The following is an 18807-nucleotide window of genomic DNA, read 5'->3' on the forward strand; positions in this document are numbered from 1 at the left end:
TGAAATCAATAAAAATATTTTTTTTAAAAAAGAAAAGAAAAAGAAAAAATTATGTTAGCCCTGGCTGGTTTTTCTCAGTGGTTAGAGCATCGGCCTGTGCACCAAAGGGTTGAGGGTTTGATTCCCAGTCAAGGGCATGTACCTTGGTTGCAGGTTCAATCTCTGGCCCCAGTTGGGGTATGTGCAGGAGACAACCAATCTATGTGTCTCTCTCACATCTATGTTGCTCTCTCCCTCTCTCTCTTTCCCCCCTCCCACCTCCCCCTGCCCTCCTCACTCTCTAAAAATCAACAGAAAAATATCCTCAGGTGAGGATAAAAAAAAAAAAATGATAAAAAGGAAAAAATTATGTTGCCTCTTTGAGAAATTAAAAGCAAGTGTCCAGCCTGATCAGAAGGGAATGACTGGTTGTGCAGAGACCTTGGTGTGAGGCAGCGGCCGGGTTCTGCAGGCCAGTCCCTGAGTTGGCTGTAAGAGATCTCTTACCTTCACTGTTCTTTGCAAAGTTCAGTTTAATCAGGGACCGCCCGTCCAGTTTCTGGAAGAAGCAGAATTCATGATTAATAATAAGTGGCTGATATGAAGAACTGCTGAGGCTAGAGGACACAGACAGACTGGAAGAGTCTGACCATCCAAGCCTTCAGACAAGGAAAAGGCACAGGTGCTGACCTAGGGGCCCCAGGACACAGGGATTAACCTACATAAGGGGGCTGCACAGTGGAAGCCCAGCCTCTGAGCCAGCAAACCGGCCCCCAGCAAAGGGGTTGACATCCAGCCTGGAGACCGGGCCTGAGGGGCAGGTTTGTTTATATTCTGTGATGTTTAGACAGTTTCATGGCAAGCACAGATTATTTCTGAAATTGAATTATTTTGTCTTGGCCAGTGTTCTCAGTGGTTAGAGCGTTGGCCCCTGCACCAAAGGGTCATGGGTTCATTCCCAGTCAAGAGTACGTACCTGGGTTGCAGGTTTGACCCCCGGCCCTGATTGGGGCGTGGGCAGGAGGCAACCAATCTATGTGTCTCTCTCACATCGATGTTTCTTCCTGTCTCCCCCTTCCTCTCTTCTTCCCTGCCAGTCTCTCTAATAATCAATGGAGAAAAAAATATCCTTGGGTGAGGATTAAAAAAACAAATGTTGGTGTTTTTTTCAGCTGGGTGGTGTTCACCTTATTCTCCTGTTGTGTAACTATTTAAGAAAGATAAAATATTTTTAAAAGTAGGGGAAAAGGAATAAATATACCCAAATGCTAAGAGCAGTTGTGATGGGATCCTCTATTTTTGTTTAATCCTCACCCAGGATATGTCTATTGATTCTACAGAGAGAGAGAAACATCCACCAGTTGCCTCCCACAATGCCCTGATCAGGGACCAAACCCCAAACCTTCCTGGTGTATGGGACGGCCCTCCAACCAACTGAACCACCCAGGACCGGCGGGATGCTCCATTTTTTAGCATTTCTGTGTGTCTACAGTTTGCCCCTTCTACAGGAAACTTCACAATAAAACAAAGTCCAGGCAGCCAGAGGAAAGCAGCAGCCCTGGGGGTGGGCCTCAGCTGGGGCACTGAAGGGAGCTGTGGAGAGACCCTGGAACAGACAGGTAAAGCTGCCCCTTGGGAGCACCTGACTCAGGGCTCACGTCCCTGTAGCCACTGCCACCCAGGTGGGGTGGGCCCCGCCCTGCTACCCAGGGCCCGAAGGAGACGCTGGGTGGCTGTTCCAGGACTGGGCCTCTGAGCCAAGCTCCAACCCGGTGTCCTCCCTCTCCCACAGTGGCCAGTCCACCAGCCACACACCTGGCTTCATGCCTTCCTCTTCTATTCAACTACTCCCACACACCTGTGCAGGTGAGCATTAGACTCCAGGACAGATGATGGGGTGCTTGCTGCAAGGCTGCTCCCACCAGATTAGCCCTTCTCACTTGGCCAGCATGGCTCAGTGGTTGAGTGCCAACCCAGGAATCAAGAAGTTGCTGGTTCAATTCCTGGTCAGGGCACATGCCTGGGTTGTGGGCTCCATCCCCCAGTAGGGGACGTGCTGGAGGCAGCCATTCGATGATGTTCCTCTCTCACTGATATTTCTACCTGTCTATCGCTCCCCCTTCCTCGCTCTATAAAAATCAATAAATACAGCCCTAGCTGGTCTGGCTCAGTGGATAGAGTGTCACCCTGCGCACTGAAGGGTCCCAGGTTCGATTCTGGTCAAGGGCACATGCGAGGGTTACAGGCTCAATTTCCAGTAGAGGGCATGCAGGAGGCAGCCAATCAATGATTCTCTCTCATCAATGATGTTTCTATCTCTCTCTCCCCTCTCACTTCCTCTCTGAAATTAATAAAAATATATTTTAGCCCAGCCGGGTGTAGCTTAGCGGTAGAGCATCGACCTAGGAACCAAGAGGTCACCAGTTCGATTCCCGGTCAGGGCATATGCCTGGGTTGCAGGCTTGATCCCCAGTGGGGGGCGTGCAGGAGGCAGCCAATCAATGATTCTCTCTCATCATTGATGTTTCTATCTCTCTCTCCCTCTCCCTTCCTCTCTGAAATCAATAAAATATATTTTAAAAATATATATATATATTTTAAAAATCAATTAAAACACAAAAAATAAAAAGATACAATTCTGGAAAGAAATTTGCCAGTAGCTACCAAAACAGAATATGCTTCCACCCCATGACCCAGCAGTCCCAGGACGACAGTCATGTGTATGCCCAAAGAAGCATGCACCAGGGTGGCCCTGACCACTGTTTGCAACAGCAGGTAACTTCAGATCCCTGCAGTACCCCCCACGAGGGCACACACAGCCACCACAGAACAAGGCAGGGCTTTATGCTCTGAAACACTCGGATCCCCAACACACTGCGGGATGCGAAAGCAAGGTACAGAGGAATTCACGCCTGAGAGAGCACCCAAGGCCCAAGGGAAGATGTACACCTGTACACACGTGTGTGCGTGTAGGAAACATTTCTGGAAAGGAATGTGTGTACAGAGAGAAGCACAGTCCCTCACTGTGCCCCACCAATCGTCCTCTACTGCGCCTGCGTGTATATGAAAACCACAGAATCAAAGGACAGGCGATAGGACAGCGTTCACTGGCATCACTTAAACTCCTGCACGACCCTTACCTCGCCGTTGCTGGGGTTGGTCCCATACTTCTTAAGCCAAGGAAGGATGTTCCTGAAGGGAAGAGAACAGAGAGCATCAGTGTGATGGCAGGTACAGCACAGCCAGGAGGCTGCCTCTGGGACAGCTGCGAAGGGCCTTTGCTCCGTTCACTTCTGGGGCAGAAGCCAAGGAGAGGGGCGCCTTGCCTCATCAAAGGAAGCAGGGGCTATTTCTGGAAACGTGGTTCAGAGTATATTCAGGGTTTTTACTGCAGTTTTATATAAACAACACAAACTAGCAAACAAAGAATTACACAAATGTTGATACGTCCATAAAATGAGATACTGGACCATCATCAAAATTATAATTTCCAGAGAATTCTTAATGACATGGGGGAAAATGACTGAGTAAAGAATGGATCTAGAACTACCTTCATGGTATTATCTCAACCATGTTACCACAATAAAGGCACAGAAAAAGATGAGTATAGCCCTGACTAGTTTTGCTCAGTGGTTAGAGCGTCGGCCTGTGGACTGAAGGGTCCCGGGTTCGATTCCAGTCAGGGGCATGTGCCTTGGTTGCAGGCACATCCCCAGTGGGGGGTGTGCAGGAGGCAGCTGATGGATGTTTCTCTCTCATCGATGTTTCTAACTCTCTATCCCTCTCCCTTCCTCTATAAAAAATCAATAAAATATATATATTTTTTAAATAAGATGAGTATAAATACTGACAGTGGTTACCCCAGATAGTGTGATTATGGTAAATTTTTCCTTTGAAATGTTTTACAATTTTTCTAAAATAAGTCTGAAATGTGAGAAAAGTATATAAGCTGGCTTATGTTGGAACATAAGACTGAGCATAATGCTTCAAAACACAGCACTGAAAAGTATGCACGCTAATTATGACTTTCATAAAGTGAAAAAGTTTAGTTCATTAACATTCCAAAACAAGTACATGAGTGGCAACTATAACACTGGGACCTCACTTGGGGGGAGGGAGGGGTGTCAATGCCACTCCAGGAAGACAGCAGCACCTGCCAGGGGTCACAGCAGCATTGCTGCTTCATCTCCGAGGCCCTGGCAGTCCCTCCTGGGTCCCCAAGAGACCTGCCCAGGACCCCCGAAGCCCCAGGACCTCAGCATGGCCTGGCTTGCACTGCCTGGAACCATTAACCCTCCAGCCGGCCCCACATCCCCTACCTGAGCAGATAACAACAACCTCACCCCGTTTGTTAGCTCAAAAGTCAAGGGAGAACTCACAGCAAGTCAAAGACGACGCCTTCAGGGGTGCAGACCGGGTAGCTGAAGGGCTGCAGAGAGAGACTGAGAAAGGACATGGTCACTCCTGGTCATGCAATGGACTGGCCGGGCCACTCCCACATGGCTCCTGTGACTTCTCCCTTTGCCTCTCCCTCCTTCGGTCATTCCTCCAACAACTCAGGTGCTCCTCTGCACAGCCTACGATAGGTGCCAGCACAGAGGGGACCCCCACATCTCTGCCCTTCAGAAGCTCCCAGCAAAACCAGTGAGTACAAAGCAAGGATTTCAGGAGTTGAGGAGAGGGTTTAGGGACAACTGCAGCCTAGTCCTCTCCACACCCTGTGCTGTGATATGTAATACACATGTGATCATGTTCAAGCCCAAAGGAGCTCACTGGAGGTGGCCTGGGAGAGGCAGGACTGGAATTCGCTCTCCAAAACCTCACGTAACAGGCATAGGCAGGCCACACTTTTCTACTGAGAACTGCCTCTCCCATCCCAAGAGGCTCTGGTGGGCTCTCATGATCTGGGGGTGCCCTGCCTGATCCTGACCACCGACTGTGCAGACAGTTCTCCTAGGGGCGTTCATGCTCAGGCAAGACCTGAGGCCCCAGGAGCCCAGGGTAAGTTCTGATATGTGGATGTGGGGTAGAGGGGCCTTCAGAGGCCCAGACTACCACAGGGCATTTGCCACCTCCTGAAGGGTCTCCTTAAGGAAAGCAGAGCCCACAGATGAAGGGTGGACTTCCTTGGGCCAATACCCTTTTTCCTGTGTGGGATTTCTGTCACTAGCCATCAAAAGCCCTGGCTTGTTTAGACATCAGTCACCTGTAAGTTTGGTCAGCACAGGTCAGTCCCCAGGACCTAGATAGCCTGGCAGCTTGGGGCTAGGCTACCTCCCTGGATATTGCCCCAGAAGCCCTCATGGGGTAATCTCACCCCTTTCTCTCTGGCTCGAAAGTCTACTCTAACCTTGTGGGACTAGGATTGTTGAACCCCAGCATATAGGGGGCTGTGGGGTGGGCAGGTCCGCTGGTCGGTGCCCTTGGGCCTGAGTTTTCTAAATTTGAGCTATGGTGCTGCTAGTGCTGCTGGGGGCTGACCACAGCAGGACCTGACACAGAATCATGCTCCAAGCAGCAAGAAATGTACACACATCTTCTCCCAGACACAACCTAAAGGCACATTCTCAAAGCACATTTTTTACCCAGAACCCAATGTAGTTAAAAAATGAGCGAGACACAGATCAGAGACCCCTTGCAGGAACTGGGAACCAAGGATGAAAGCATTTCCATAAAACCAATTCATACCCAATCTGAATAGGACATTCTCATGGGGCTGATGACAAAATCTGGTGGGTTGGGAGAGAAGTGCAGCCAAAGGCATCTGGGTCTCATTTGTCCACCCTCCTGAGTAAGTGCTGTGAGCGGGAAAAGACCTCACTCACCAATGCATGGGAGTCTCCCGGGGGGCCCTGGGCACACCCAGCGGCTGCATCTCCGGACCTTCCTGGCACCCTGTGGTGTCTGGCTGACCTGCCTCAACTGGGCACTGGGATCACCAGGAGAGCTTTATCAGCTCTCAAGGATCACTCTGTCCTATGGAATCAGAACTCGGGGGATGAGGAGGAATGCTGTGCAGACATGCATGTGTACAGAGCAGAGACGACCATGGCTCAAATTTAGGAAATGTAGGCCCAAGGGGACCACCAGACCTGCCCACCCCACAGCCCCCAATGTGCTGGGGTTCAACAATCCTAGTCCCATTTTTTCAGCACACCCAGCTTCTGTTCATACTAGTACACATACCAACTGCGGTGGGAAGAAGCATTTGAGTGGCTCTAAAGCTGGACCCCTCCCCACTCCCACCAGTGACCTGCACTCCCCAGGGAAGGGGAAGGGGGCTCACAGGATCACGACTATTGCAGCTGTTACCACTTGGACTCTGGACAAAGGTAAAGTGTGAAAAGCACAGGCCCACAGGAGACCACTGGGTTCACGCCTCAGTGGCACCACTGCCAATGGGCAAGGGACTTCACTCTTCTAAGCACTGATTGTCCCAACTGTAAAACGGGCTTAACAACAGAGCCTGCCTACCTTGGAAGGTAAGACTGAGGTTAAAAAGACAATGTACTTGTAAACAGACACAGAATAAGCAGAAACGAATCATTAGTTCTTATTGTTGAGTCACCTTCTCCCAGTTCGGGGAAGGTCTGGAGGGAGAGGTGGGGGGGACACAGACAAAACCCACAGCTGCATCTCCAAGGATCAGATTCACTGTCAAATTACTGAGTATCAGAGAACTATTACAAGGGAAAGATTAAATTCTCAAAACTCTTACCTGCAGTGGTCAAAAGGTAAACGACGAAAATTTGTTTGTGGGATATCTGTTTAAAACAAAAATAAGAGACAGAAAATTTATTCTGTAAAAATTTCACCTATGTATCCCTATCAACAATTCAATTACATTTTAAGAAAAAGTTCATGTAGCCCAGCCTGCGTGGCTCAGTGGTTGGGTGTCGACCTATGAATCAGGAGGTCATGGTTCAAGTCCCAGTCAGGGCACATGCCCGGGTTGCGGGCTCAATCCCAGTTGGGGGTGTACAGGAGGCAGCCGATCAATGATTCTTTCTCATCACTGATGTTTCTATCTCTCCTCCCTTCCTCTCTGAAATCAATAAAAATATATTTTTTTAAAAAGAGAAAAGAAAAAGCTCATGTAAATTACCTAGTGAAGCAATTGCTTCGGATTAAAAACTTTCGATAGAACCAAAGCACGTGGGATACATCAGGAAAGAACTTAAGAAAAAAAGTACACACCACATACCTCAGAGATACTGCGAGTTCGATTCCAGACCACCACAATAAAGCGAATATTGTAATAAAGGGATTCAAAGTTTTTGGTTTCCCAGTGCTTATAAGAGTTATGTTTATACTACACTATAGTCAAGTGTATAATAGCAAAATGTACTGTAGATATATACCTTAATTAAAACATGCTTTATTGCTAAAATTATTAACCATCATCTGAGCCTTCAGTGTGTCATAATCTTTTACTGGGTGGAGGGTCTTGCCTTGATGTTGATGGCTGTTGACTGATCGGGGTGGTGGTAGCTGAAGGTTGGGGTGGCAGTAACAATTTCTTAAAATAAAACAACAGTGAAGTGTGCCGCATCGACTGACTCCTCCTTTCATGACGATTTCTCTGTAACTTGCAATGCTATTTGACAGCATTTACCCACAGAACTTCTCTCAAAATTGAAATTAATCCTCGTAAACCCTGCCACCATTTTATCAACTAAAGGTATGTTAATATTCTAAGTCCTGTGTTGTCACTTCAAAAACCACTTTCTTTACGCATCCGTTAGAAGCAATTCCTCATCCATAAAGTATTATTATGAGATTGCAGCAACTCAGTCACATTTTCAGGCTCCACCTCTAGTTCTAGTTCTCTTGCTATCTCTGCCACATGTGCAGTTACTTCCTCCACTCAAGTCCTGAAGCTCTCAAAGTCACCCAGGAGAGCTGGAATCAACTTCTTCCAAACGCCTGTTAATGTTGATATTTTGACTTCTTCCCATGAATCATGAAGGTGCGTAATGGCATCTGGAATGGTGAACTCTTCCCAGAAGGTTTTCAGTTTACTTTGCCCAACTCCATCAGAGGAATCACTATTTACTGCAACTATAACCTTATGAAATGAATTTCTTAAATAATGACTTGCAAGTCAAACTTACTCCTTTGATCCATGGTCCCCCATCACCTCTCCCTCCAGACCTTCCCTGAACTGAGAGAAGGTGACTCAACAATGATAAGAACTAATGATTCTTTTCTGCTTATTCTGTGTCTGTGTTTACAAGTACATTGTCTTTTTAACCTTAAGAAAGTGGTTTTTGAAGTGACAACACAGGACTTAGAATATTAACATACCTTTAGTTGATAAAATGGTGGCAGGGTTTACGAGGATTAATTTCAATTTTGAGAGAAGTTCTGTGGGTAAATGCTGTCAAATAGCATTGCAAGTTACAGAGAAATCGTCATGAAAGGAGGAGTCAGTCGATGCGGCACACTTCACTGTTGTTTTATTTTAAGAAATTGTTACTGCCACCCCAACCTTCAGCTACCACCACCCCGATCAGTCAACAGCCATCAACATCAAGGCAAGACCCTCCACCCAGTAAAAGATTATGACACACTGAAGGCTCAGATGATGGTTAACAATTTTAGCAATAAAGCATGTTTTAATTAAGGTATATATCTACAGTACATTTTGCTATTATACACTTGACTATAGTGTAGTATAAACATAACTCTTATAAGCACTGGGAAACCAAAAACTTTGAATCCCTTTATTACAATATTCGCTTTATTGTGGTGGTCTGGAATCGAACTCGCAGTATCTCTGAGGTATGTGGTGTGTACTTTTTTTTCTTAAGTTCTTTCCTGATGTATCCCATGTGCTTTGGTTCTATCGAAAGTTTTTAATCCGAATGAATGTTCTGTTTGCAAGCATTAAAACAACATTAATTGCATTGTACATCTCCATCAGACCTCTTGGGTAACCAGGTGCATTATCAATAAGTAGTGATATTTTGAAAGGAACCTTATTTTCTGAGCAGGACTCAACAGTAGACTTTAAACATTTAGTAAACCATGTTGTAAGCAGATGTGCTGTCATCCAGGCTTTGTCATTCCATTCACAGAGCACAAGCAGAGTAGATGTGGAATAATTCTTAAGGACCCTTGGACTTTCAGAATGGTAAATGAGCATTAGCTTCAATTTCAAGTCAACAGCTGCATTAGTCCCTAAAAACAGAATCAGCCTGTCCTTTGAAGCTTTGAAGCCAGACACTGACTTTTGATCTCTGCCTATTAAAGTTCTAGATGGCATTTTTTTTCCAATGTAAGTATGGTGTGTCAAGTAGTAGCACTGCCATCACCTGAAAGCTGGTTGGACATGCAGTCCCAGAACTTCTGAATTATAGTCTGCATCATTTTAACAAGATCGACAGAGGATTCATACTCACATTAAAGTTTCAGAGACCTTAGTACACTTAGCCTTCAGAAGATATTACTGACCCAACAGAAGATATTATTGTTATTTTCAATTATAGAAACCAAGACAACGATTTTTCTCAAAGGAAAGATGGGCTAATGTATCAAAACAATCTAGGGCGGGTGGGGAGAGAAAGCAAACAAACAAAAGCCCAAGTCACCATAACAAATATAATAAAGAAAGTCTGAAATATTGCAAGAATTACCAAAATGTGACAGAGATACAAAGTGAACAAATGCTGTTGGAAAACTCACCCCCAGACTTGCTCAAAAATAATGTCTGCAAAGTGCAATAAAGTGAAGAGCAATAAAATGAGATATGCCTGACCTTATTATCTTGATAGAGAAAAAATGTTATTTTAACCTACATTAATAAAAACACACCAAGATTGCCCAGCCAGTGTGATTTAGTGTCAACCTAACAACCAAAACGTTGCTGGTTCAATTCCCAGTAGGGGGCGTGCGGGAGACAACCAATCAATGATGTTTCTATCTCTCTATCCCTCTCCCTTCCTCTCTCTCTAAAAATCGATAAATATTTTTTAAAAAATATTGCCCTAGCTGGTTTGGCTCAGTGGATAGAGCGTCGGCCTGCGGACTGAAGGGTCCCAGGTTCGATTCCAGCCAAGGGCACATACCTGGGTTGTGGGCTCCATCCCCAGTGGGGGGCATGCAGGAGGCAGCCAATCAATGATTCTCTCTCATCATTGATGTTTCTATCTCTCTCCCTCTTCCTTCCTATCTGAAATCAATAAAGAAATATATTTTTTTTAAAAATATTTTATCCGCCCGGCCAGCGTGGCTCAGTGGTTGAACGTCGACCTATGAACCAGGAGGTCATGGTTCGATTCCGGGTCAGGGCACATGCCCAGGTTGCAGGTTTGATCCCCAGTGTGGGGCATGCAGGTGGCAACCGATCCATGATTCTGTCATCGCTGATGTTTCTCTCTCTCCCTTCCTCTCTGAAATCAATGAAAATATTTAAAATATATATTTTTTATCCAAATTAGAAAGGAGGAAGTAAAACTCTCATTATACACAGATGACATGATATTGTACATAGAAAACCGTAAAGACTCCACCAAAAAACTACTAGATTTAATGAACCAATTTGGCAATGTAGCAGGATACAAAATCAAACCCAAAAATCAATGGCTTTTTTTTTTTAAATATATTTTATTGATTTTTTACAGAGAGGAAGGGACAGGGATAGAAAGTTAGAAACATCGATCAGCTGCCTCCTGCACATCTCCTACTGGGGATGTGCCCGCAACCCAGGTACATGCCCTTGACCGGAATCGAACCTGGGACCTTTCCGTCCACAGGCCGACGCTCTATCCACTGAGCCAAACCAGTTTCGGCTCAATGGCTTTTTTTAAAAACACCAATAATGAATTCTCAGAAAGAAAAACTAAAACAATCCCATTTACCATTGCAACAAAAAAAAATTAAGATACTTAGGAATAAACTTAACCAAGGAGGAGAAAGACTTGTACTCGGAAAACTACAGGATGTTGAAAAAAAGAGATAGAAGAGGATATAAACAAGTGGAAGAATATTCCATGTTCATGGATTGGCAGAAATCAACATCATTAAAATGTCCATACTACCCAAGGAAATCTACAGATTAAATGTAATCCCTATTAAATTACCAACAGCATATTTCACAGATCTAGAACAAATACTCCAAAAATTTATATGAAACCAAAAAAGACCCCGAATAACTGCAGCAATCTTTTTTTTTTTAATATATTTTATTGATTTTTTACAGAGAAGAAGGGAGAGAGATAGAGAGTTAGACACATCGATGAGAGAGAAACATCGATCAGCTGCCTCCTGCACATCTCCTACTGGGGATGTGCCCGCAACCCAGGTACATGCCCTTGACTGGAATCAAACCTGGGACCTTTCAGTCCGCAGGCCGACGCTCTGTCCACTGAGCCAAACCGGTTTCGACTACTGCAGCAATCTTGAGAAAGAACAAAGTTGGAGGAATCATAATACCAGATTTCAAGTTTAACTACAAAGCCACCATAATCAAAACAGCCTGGTACTGGCACAAGAACAGGCATATAGATCAATGGAACAGAACAGAGACCTCAGAAACCGACTCAAGCCATTACGCTCAAATAATATTTGACAAAGGAGGCAAGAGTATACAATGGAGTCAAGACAGTCTCTTTAATAAATGATGCTGGGAAAATTGGAAGGATACATGCAAAAAAATGAAACTAGACCACCAATTTACACCGTACACAAAAATAAACTCAAAATGGATAAAAGACCGAAATGTAAGTCGGGAAACCATAAAAATCCTAGAAGGAAACCATAGGCAGTAAAATCTCAGATATTTCTCATAGCAATATGTTTACAGATACATCTCCTAGGGCAGTGGTCGGCAAACTCATTAGTCAACAGAGCCAAATATCAGCAGTATGACGATTGAAATTTCTTTTGAGAACCAAATTTTTTAAACTATATAGGTAGGTACATTGTTATTAACTTAATTAGGGTACTCCTAAGCTGGCCTTTGCTAAAAACGTCCTCAATCTGATTGAGGTACGTTCGCTAAGGTCAACCCCTTCCAACTCTCCCATCTACACTCGTCTTTTTTTTTTTTTTTTTTTTTTTTTTTTTTTAATTAAATCTTTATTGTTCAGATTATTACATTTGTTCCTCTTTTTTCCCCCCATAACTCCCCTCCTTCCAGCTCCCACCCCACCCTCCACCCTCACTCCCCACCCACTGTGTTCATCCATAGGTGCATGATTTTTGTCCAGTCACTTCCCGCATCTCCCACACCCCTTTTCCCCCCAAGAATAGTCAGTCTATTCCCTTTCTATGTCCCTGATTCTATTATAATCACCAGTTCATTCTGTACATCAGGTTATTTATTCACTTGATTCTTAGATTCATTTGTTGATAGATGCATGTTTGTTGTTCATAATTTGTATCTTTACCTTTTTCTTCTTCTTCCTCTTCTTAAAGGATACCTTTCAGCATTTCATATAATACTGGTTTGGCGGTGATGAACTCCTTTAGCTTTTCCTTATCTGTGAAGCTCTTTATCTGACCTTCAATTCTGAATGATAGCTTTGCTGGATAAAGTAATCTTGGTTGTAGGTTCTTGGTATTCAGCACTTTGAATATTTCTTGCCATTCCCTTCTGGCCTGCAAAGTTTCTGTTGAGAAATCAGCTGACAGTCGTATGGGTATTCCCTTGTAGGTAATTGAGCCTCTTTCTCTTGCTGCTTTTAAGATTTTCTCTTTGTCTTTTGCTCTTGGCATTTTAATGATGATGTGTCTTGGTGTGGTCCTCTTTGGATTCCTTTTGTTTGGGGTTCTCTGCGCTTCTTGGACCTGTAAGTCCATTTCTTTCTCCAGATGGGGGAAGTTTTCTGCCATTATTTCTTGAAATAGGTTTTCAATATCTTGCTGTCTCTCATCTTCTGGCACTCCAATAATTCTGATATTAGACCGCTTAAAGCTGTCCCAGAGGCTCCTTACACTATCTTCACACTTTCGGATTCTTTTTTCATTTTGCTTTTCCAATTGGGTGTTTTTTGTCGAATCTTTTGTTTGATTATTGTGCTCCTCTGGTCTGCTATTGGGTATAATATTCTTTATTTCAGTCCGTGTATGCTTACTTTCTAATTTCTTTATCGTAGCATCGAGGGTCTCATTAGTTTTCGTGAGGTTCTGCACAAATTTATGGCAAGCCCTCAAAATTGCGATTCTTAGCTCCATATCCTCCATTTCTGTCATGTTTTTTTGTCTCCGCATCTTTTATGCTTTCTTGGTGCACCCCCTTGTGGTCTCTGTGCGCAGTCTTGTTCTAGCCAAGCCTTAATTGTTGTAGTTAACACTAGAGGGGTTTGACCACCAGGCCGACTGGCTATAGGAATCAGCTGTATAGAAAACGTCTGCCTTCTGGGGAGGCGCTAATCCAGCCTTTGCCTGAGGCGATCGGCAAATGGCTGTGCGCAGGGTTTGGGCGGGGCGGGATCGACAGGGCGGGCGGAGGGAGCAGTTATGGCCACGCTCAGTCCCGTTCCCAGAGGCTCTGCTTCTCAGAACCCCGGCAGCCGCTGCAAACTTCGGAGAGAAAGCTGCCCTCAGGTTCCAACTGATGCCGGATAATCCCGCTTCTCCCGTTTGAGTCTGGGTCCCTAGAGACTCGCCCGGATCTGGAGCCCAGAGTCTGAGACTCACTCCCGACAGAAAACGACAACCGCGCCCTCAGCCACCAGCCCGCTTTGCGCGCGCACCTCGGTACCTTTGTATTTTCCACACTGCGCCGCCTCTGAGCCTCGATTTGCTGTTCTCTTTCCTTCTAGTTGTAGAGTCTCTCTTCAGCCAGCCTTCCTGTGGTTCTGGGTGATGTCCGTTCAGTCTTTTAGTTGTATTTTTGAAATGGTTGTTTGCGGCAGCGGTCTCCGGTGTTTACCTACGCCGCCATCTTGGTCTCAGCCTACACTCGTCTTGTATACTTGTTTCGTCTATCTCCTTTCCGAAAACCGACTTCTGCGCATGGGCCACAAAGTTTCAATCGCACTGTATGTGTGCACCCGCACGTGGTATTTTGTGGAAGAACCACACTCAAGGGGCCAAAGAGCTGCATGTGGCTCGCAAGCTGCGGTTTGCCAACCACTGTCCTAAGGCAAAGGAAACTAAGAAGAAAATAAACAAATGGGACTACATCAAAATAAAGCTTCTGCACAGCAGAAAAAAAAAAACCATCAGCCCTAGCCAGTTTGGCTCAGTGCATAGAGCGTCAGCCTGCGGACTGAAGGGTCCCAGGTTCAATTCCGGTCAAGGGCATGTACCTTGGTTGCGGGCACATCCCCAGTAAGGGGTGTGCAGGAGGCAGCTGATCGACATTTCTCTCTCATCGATGTTTCTAGCTCTCTCTCTCCCTTCCTCTCTGTAAAAAAATCAATAAAATAGATTTTAAAATAATAATAATAATAAAAATATCACCAAAATGAAAAGGGAGTCCACTGTATGAGAGAACATATTTGGCAATGATACATCTGGTAAAGGATTAATATCCAAAATATATAATGAACTCATGCAACTTAACAAAAGGAAGACAAACAATCCAATTAAAAAATGGGCAAAGGACCTAATAGACACTTCTCAAAAAGGACATACAGATGGCCAAGAGACATATGAAAAAATGCTCAAAGTCACTGATCATCAGAGAGATACAAATTAAAACGATGAGGTATCATCTCACACCTGTCAGAATGGCTGCCATCAACAAATCCACAAATGACAAGTGCTGGTGAGGATGTGGAGAAAAGGGAACCCTAGTACACTGCTGGTGGGAATGCAGAATGCTGCAGCCATTATGGAAAACAGCATGGCGTTTTCTCGAAAAATTAAATATGGAACTGCCATTTGATCTGGTGATCCCACTTCTAGGAATATATCCTAAGAAACCCGAAACACCAATCAGAAAGAATGTATGCACCCCTATGTTCTTAGCAGCACAATTTACAATAGCTAAAATCTGGAAACAGCTCAAGTGCTCATCAGGAGATGAGTGGATAAAAAAGCTGTGGTACATTTACACCATGGAATACTATGCAGCAGTAAGAAAGAATCTCTTACCCTTTGAGACAGCATGGAGGGACCTGGAGAGCATCAAGCTAAGTGAATAAGTCAGTCAGAGAAAGACAAGAATCACATGATCTCACTCATATGTGGAATCTAATTAACAGAATAAACTGATGAACAGAGTGGATCCAGAGACATGGAAGCATGGAACAGAGTGTGGAATCTGAGAGGGAAGGCGGGGTAGGGTGGATGGGTGGAAGGTAATCAACTAAAATCGCCCTATGTATATACGCATAACCCATGGACGCAGATAGTGGGGTGAGAGGGCCTGGGGCAAGGGTGGGCTGGAGGGGGGCCAATGGGGGAAAAAGGGTGACATATGTAATACTGTCAACAATAAAGAGTTAAAAATAAATAAATTAATAAAATATATTTTTATTGATTTCAGAGAGGAAGAGAGAAGGAGAGAGACAGAAACATCTGATGAGAGAGATACATTGATCGGCTGATTGAACCCAAAACCTGGGCATGTGCCCTGATCGGGAATCCAACCCAGGACCTCTTGTTCCATAGGATGATGCTCAATCCACTGAGCTATACCAGCCAGGCGATAAAAACATATTTAAAAATCACACCAAGATTAGACATTTTCTCATCTACCTTCCTCTTTTCTGACTTGTCTGTGTCCTCAGCCCATTTGTCTACTATAGTTTCCATGTTCTTGTTCATTGTTAGTATTATTTTTTAAATATATTTTTATTGATTTTAGAGAGGAAGGGAGAGGGAGAGAGAGATAGAAACATCGATGAGAATCACTGATCGGCTGCCTCCTGCACACCCCCTATTGGGAATCAAGCCTGCAAGCTGGCATGTGCCCTTGACCTGAATCCAACCTGGGACGCTTTTGTCTGCAGGCCGACTCTCTATCCACTGAACCAAACCAGCCAGGGCCATTGTTATTTTTTACAGGCTCATTGTTGTGAAGACATTATTCCTTAATTACACCCCCACACATACCAAGGGGAAGAGAAGGATTTCACGCCTTACCTGGTTTCTTGCCACCATAGAAGTTAGTGTATTCAGCACAGGTAATGTACCTGAAGGAGAGAAAGAGAAATCTTACTTCCACCCCCTTTGTAAAGAGGACAGTCTCTGGAAGTAATGGATGACTGAATCATTTTACTCAGTCAGCAAATGTTTCTTAAACACCTACTATGCGAAAGTCCCATACTGATAATCACAACAGACATGGGGATACACAAACAAGGAACAAATACAAACAGTCCTGCTTTGCTCTGAAGAAAATGAACTGAACTTAACAGAGGTTGGATGGTGAGAAGGAGCCAGCCACATAAAGATCTGGGGGAAGAGCTTTCCAGGCAGGAGGACCAAGCAGGCATATCACCCATAAAAGCCACGAAGCAGGAAAAGCTGTTGTGTCCCCATAAAGGGGTGAAGCCACTGACTGCGCGTGGGGCCACGTGGCAGCAGGTGACAGCGGCCCGATCACAAGGGGCCTGCGGGCCATGTGAGGGCCCTGGGTTTGCCGTAGACAGGATGGAAAGCTGTTGAAGGGTTTGAGCTCTGACGCGATCTAACGTACGTCCTCAAAGCATCCCTCTGGTTGCTTCCTATGGAGGGACAAGCAAGAGAGGCAGCAGAAACCCAACTGGGTGATAACTACCAAGGTCCAAGGAGTTGACATAAACTCCCCTTTGTGGGAGCTGGTGGGCGAGAGAGCAGTCAGTTCCTGAAATTGCCAGCAGGACTTGCCAATGGGCTGGAGAAAAAAACTGCTGAGGGAAAGAGGTGCCAAGGCGAACTCCCAGATTCTGACCTGAGCCAACTGCGTCGGGAAAATGAGGGAGGAGAGGCTCGGGCTCTGAAAAACAAGGTTCCCCTTGAGGCATGTTACATTTGAGATTTCCATTAGACTTTCAGGTGAAGATGTGAGTAAGCAGCTGACTACTGCAAGACCAGACCCATCACCCACTGGGGGAAGGGGAGGAGGACCCCCAAGAAGGGCTCAGAAGGAGAGAGGTGGCCAGTCGTGTCACATGCTGCTGAGGAGCACGACCAAATGAGGACTGAGAACTGACCACCAGATTGAGCAACATGGACGTCACTGGGATCCTGACAAGGGCAGTGCTGGGGCCCTTGCTGGTTTGGCTCAGTGGATACAGCGTCGGCCTGCGGGTTGAAGGGTCCTGGATTCGATTCCAGTCTAGGGCACATGCCCGGGGTTGGGGGCTCCATCCCCAGTAGGGGACGTGCAGGAGGCAGCCGGTCCATGATTCTCTCTCATCACTGATGTTTCTACCTCTCTCTCCCTCTCTGAAATTAATAAAAATATATTAAAAAAATAAATAAAAATTTAAAAAGTGGATTAGAAAACTGTGGTACATGTACACAATGGAATACTACGCTGCAGTAAAAAAGGAGTTCTTACCATTTGCAACAGCATGGATGGAACTGGAGAGCATTGTGCTAAGTGAAATAAGCCAGTCAGAGAAAAATAAATATCACATGATCTCACTCATTTGTGGAATATAATGAAAAACATAAACTGATGAACAAAAACAGATCCAGAGACAGAGAAGCACCGATCAGACCTTCAAACCTCAGAGGGAAGGTGGGGGAGGGTGGGGGTAAGGACCTGTATGCAAGCATATAGGCCTAACCAATGGACACAGACAACAGGGGGATGAGGACATGAGTGGGGGGAGGGGGATAGGGGGCAACGTGGGGATAAGGACACATATGTAATAACTTAAGCAATAAAAAATTAAGAAGAAAAAATAAAAAGAGTAGTGCTGGGCAGGAAAGCCTGACCCAAGTCGTTTCTAGAGACAGCAGAAAAGAACCAGCGGACAAGCCTTCACGCTAGAAGCAGGTGGCAGCTGGAGGGAACTGTGGGTGAGGCGGGTGTTTGACACCGGAAGGTTCTGCACGTGTGTGTCAGCTGCTGCGCAGGGACCAGCGCCTGGGAGGGGCTGGCTCCGGTGCAGAGCCCGCGAGCGGACAGGGCAAAAGCTGTGTCGGAGGAGCGCCTAGGTGGGAAGGCCGCGCCCAGGTGAGGGCACTTACGGTCTAGATTCTAGAAGAGCAGACGCCTCCAAGCGGGAGATTTGGGCGGCTGGGGGAGAGGGGGAGATATTGCTCCACCTGAGGGACGGAAGCTTCGGGAGGAAGCGACACCTGAGGGGTTTCTGGGGTCCACTCTGAAAGCGGGAGCGGAAGACACGGCAGAGAGCAGAACGGGCGGAGACGGAGGCCGAGCGGGACTCAGGCAGAGCCAGGAGTGCCTGGCTGCGGCTCAACTTACATCTTGTCTTTCTGGTGCTGTCGCTTCCCCATGGTGGCGGCGGTGGCGGCGGCGGCGGCGGCAGCAGGACAAGAGAACGCGGAAAATCGTCAACATACGACCCAGCCAGCCGCGTCCGCAGCGTTCCAGCCGAGATCCTTAAGTACTTCCGGGTCCCGCCCGGAAGTGGGCGCTGGGCATGCTGGGAATTGTGGTTCCTGGAGGCCAGCGCGCCAGTTGCTGTGGCCGCCGGTCCCTGAGCCGAGTTTCCCAATAGGGCTCTTATTCGGTCAGAGCTGAGCTGCCTCTGACTCGAAAGCCCGTCTTCTGCCAAGCGCCCCGCCTTCCCTCCCAGCCCGACTCAGTGCCCTCCCCACTCAAACCCGTCTTGGTTTGACCTGGGTCCTCAGGTCTTTTTTTTATTTTTATTTTTTATGTATTTTTATTGATTTCAGAAAGGGAGGAGAGACAGAAACATCAACCATGAGAGCTAACCACCAATTGGCCGCCTCTCACACGCCTCCCACTGG

At 45.9% G+C, this 18807-nt stretch overlaps 1 protein-coding gene across 1 annotated transcript in view; it reads right to left on the reverse strand.

Annotated features, from left to right (window-relative positions):
• The window catches only part of PPIL2 (peptidylprolyl isomerase like 2), a 38066-nt gene extending 19640 nt beyond the window's left edge, over positions 1 to 18426 (reverse strand). Inside the window, exons 1-6 of the mRNA XM_070399984.1 lie at positions 18299 to 18426; positions 16021 to 16070; positions 6698 to 6743; positions 4359 to 4421; positions 3120 to 3171; positions 487 to 538 (exon numbers count right to left, since the gene is read on the reverse strand). Coding sequence (XP_070256085.1) covers positions 487 to 538; positions 3120 to 3171; positions 4359 to 4421; positions 6698 to 6743; positions 16021 to 16070; positions 18299 to 18330 — 295 coding nt within the window. The 5' untranslated portion in view covers positions 18331 to 18426. The remainder of the gene's footprint in view (positions 1 to 486; positions 539 to 3119; positions 3172 to 4358; positions 4422 to 6697; positions 6744 to 16020; positions 16071 to 18298) is intronic.
• Positions 18427 to 18807: the final 381 nt, after the last annotated feature.

Source organism: Myotis yumanensis, unplaced genomic scaffold, assembly GCF_028538775.1.
Source record: "Myotis yumanensis isolate MYYU_CA2020_CCGP unplaced genomic scaffold, mMyoYum1.0.hap1 SCAF_19, whole genome shotgun sequence".
NCBI classification, from domain to species: Eukaryota; Metazoa; Chordata; class Mammalia; order Chiroptera; family Vespertilionidae; genus Myotis; species Myotis yumanensis.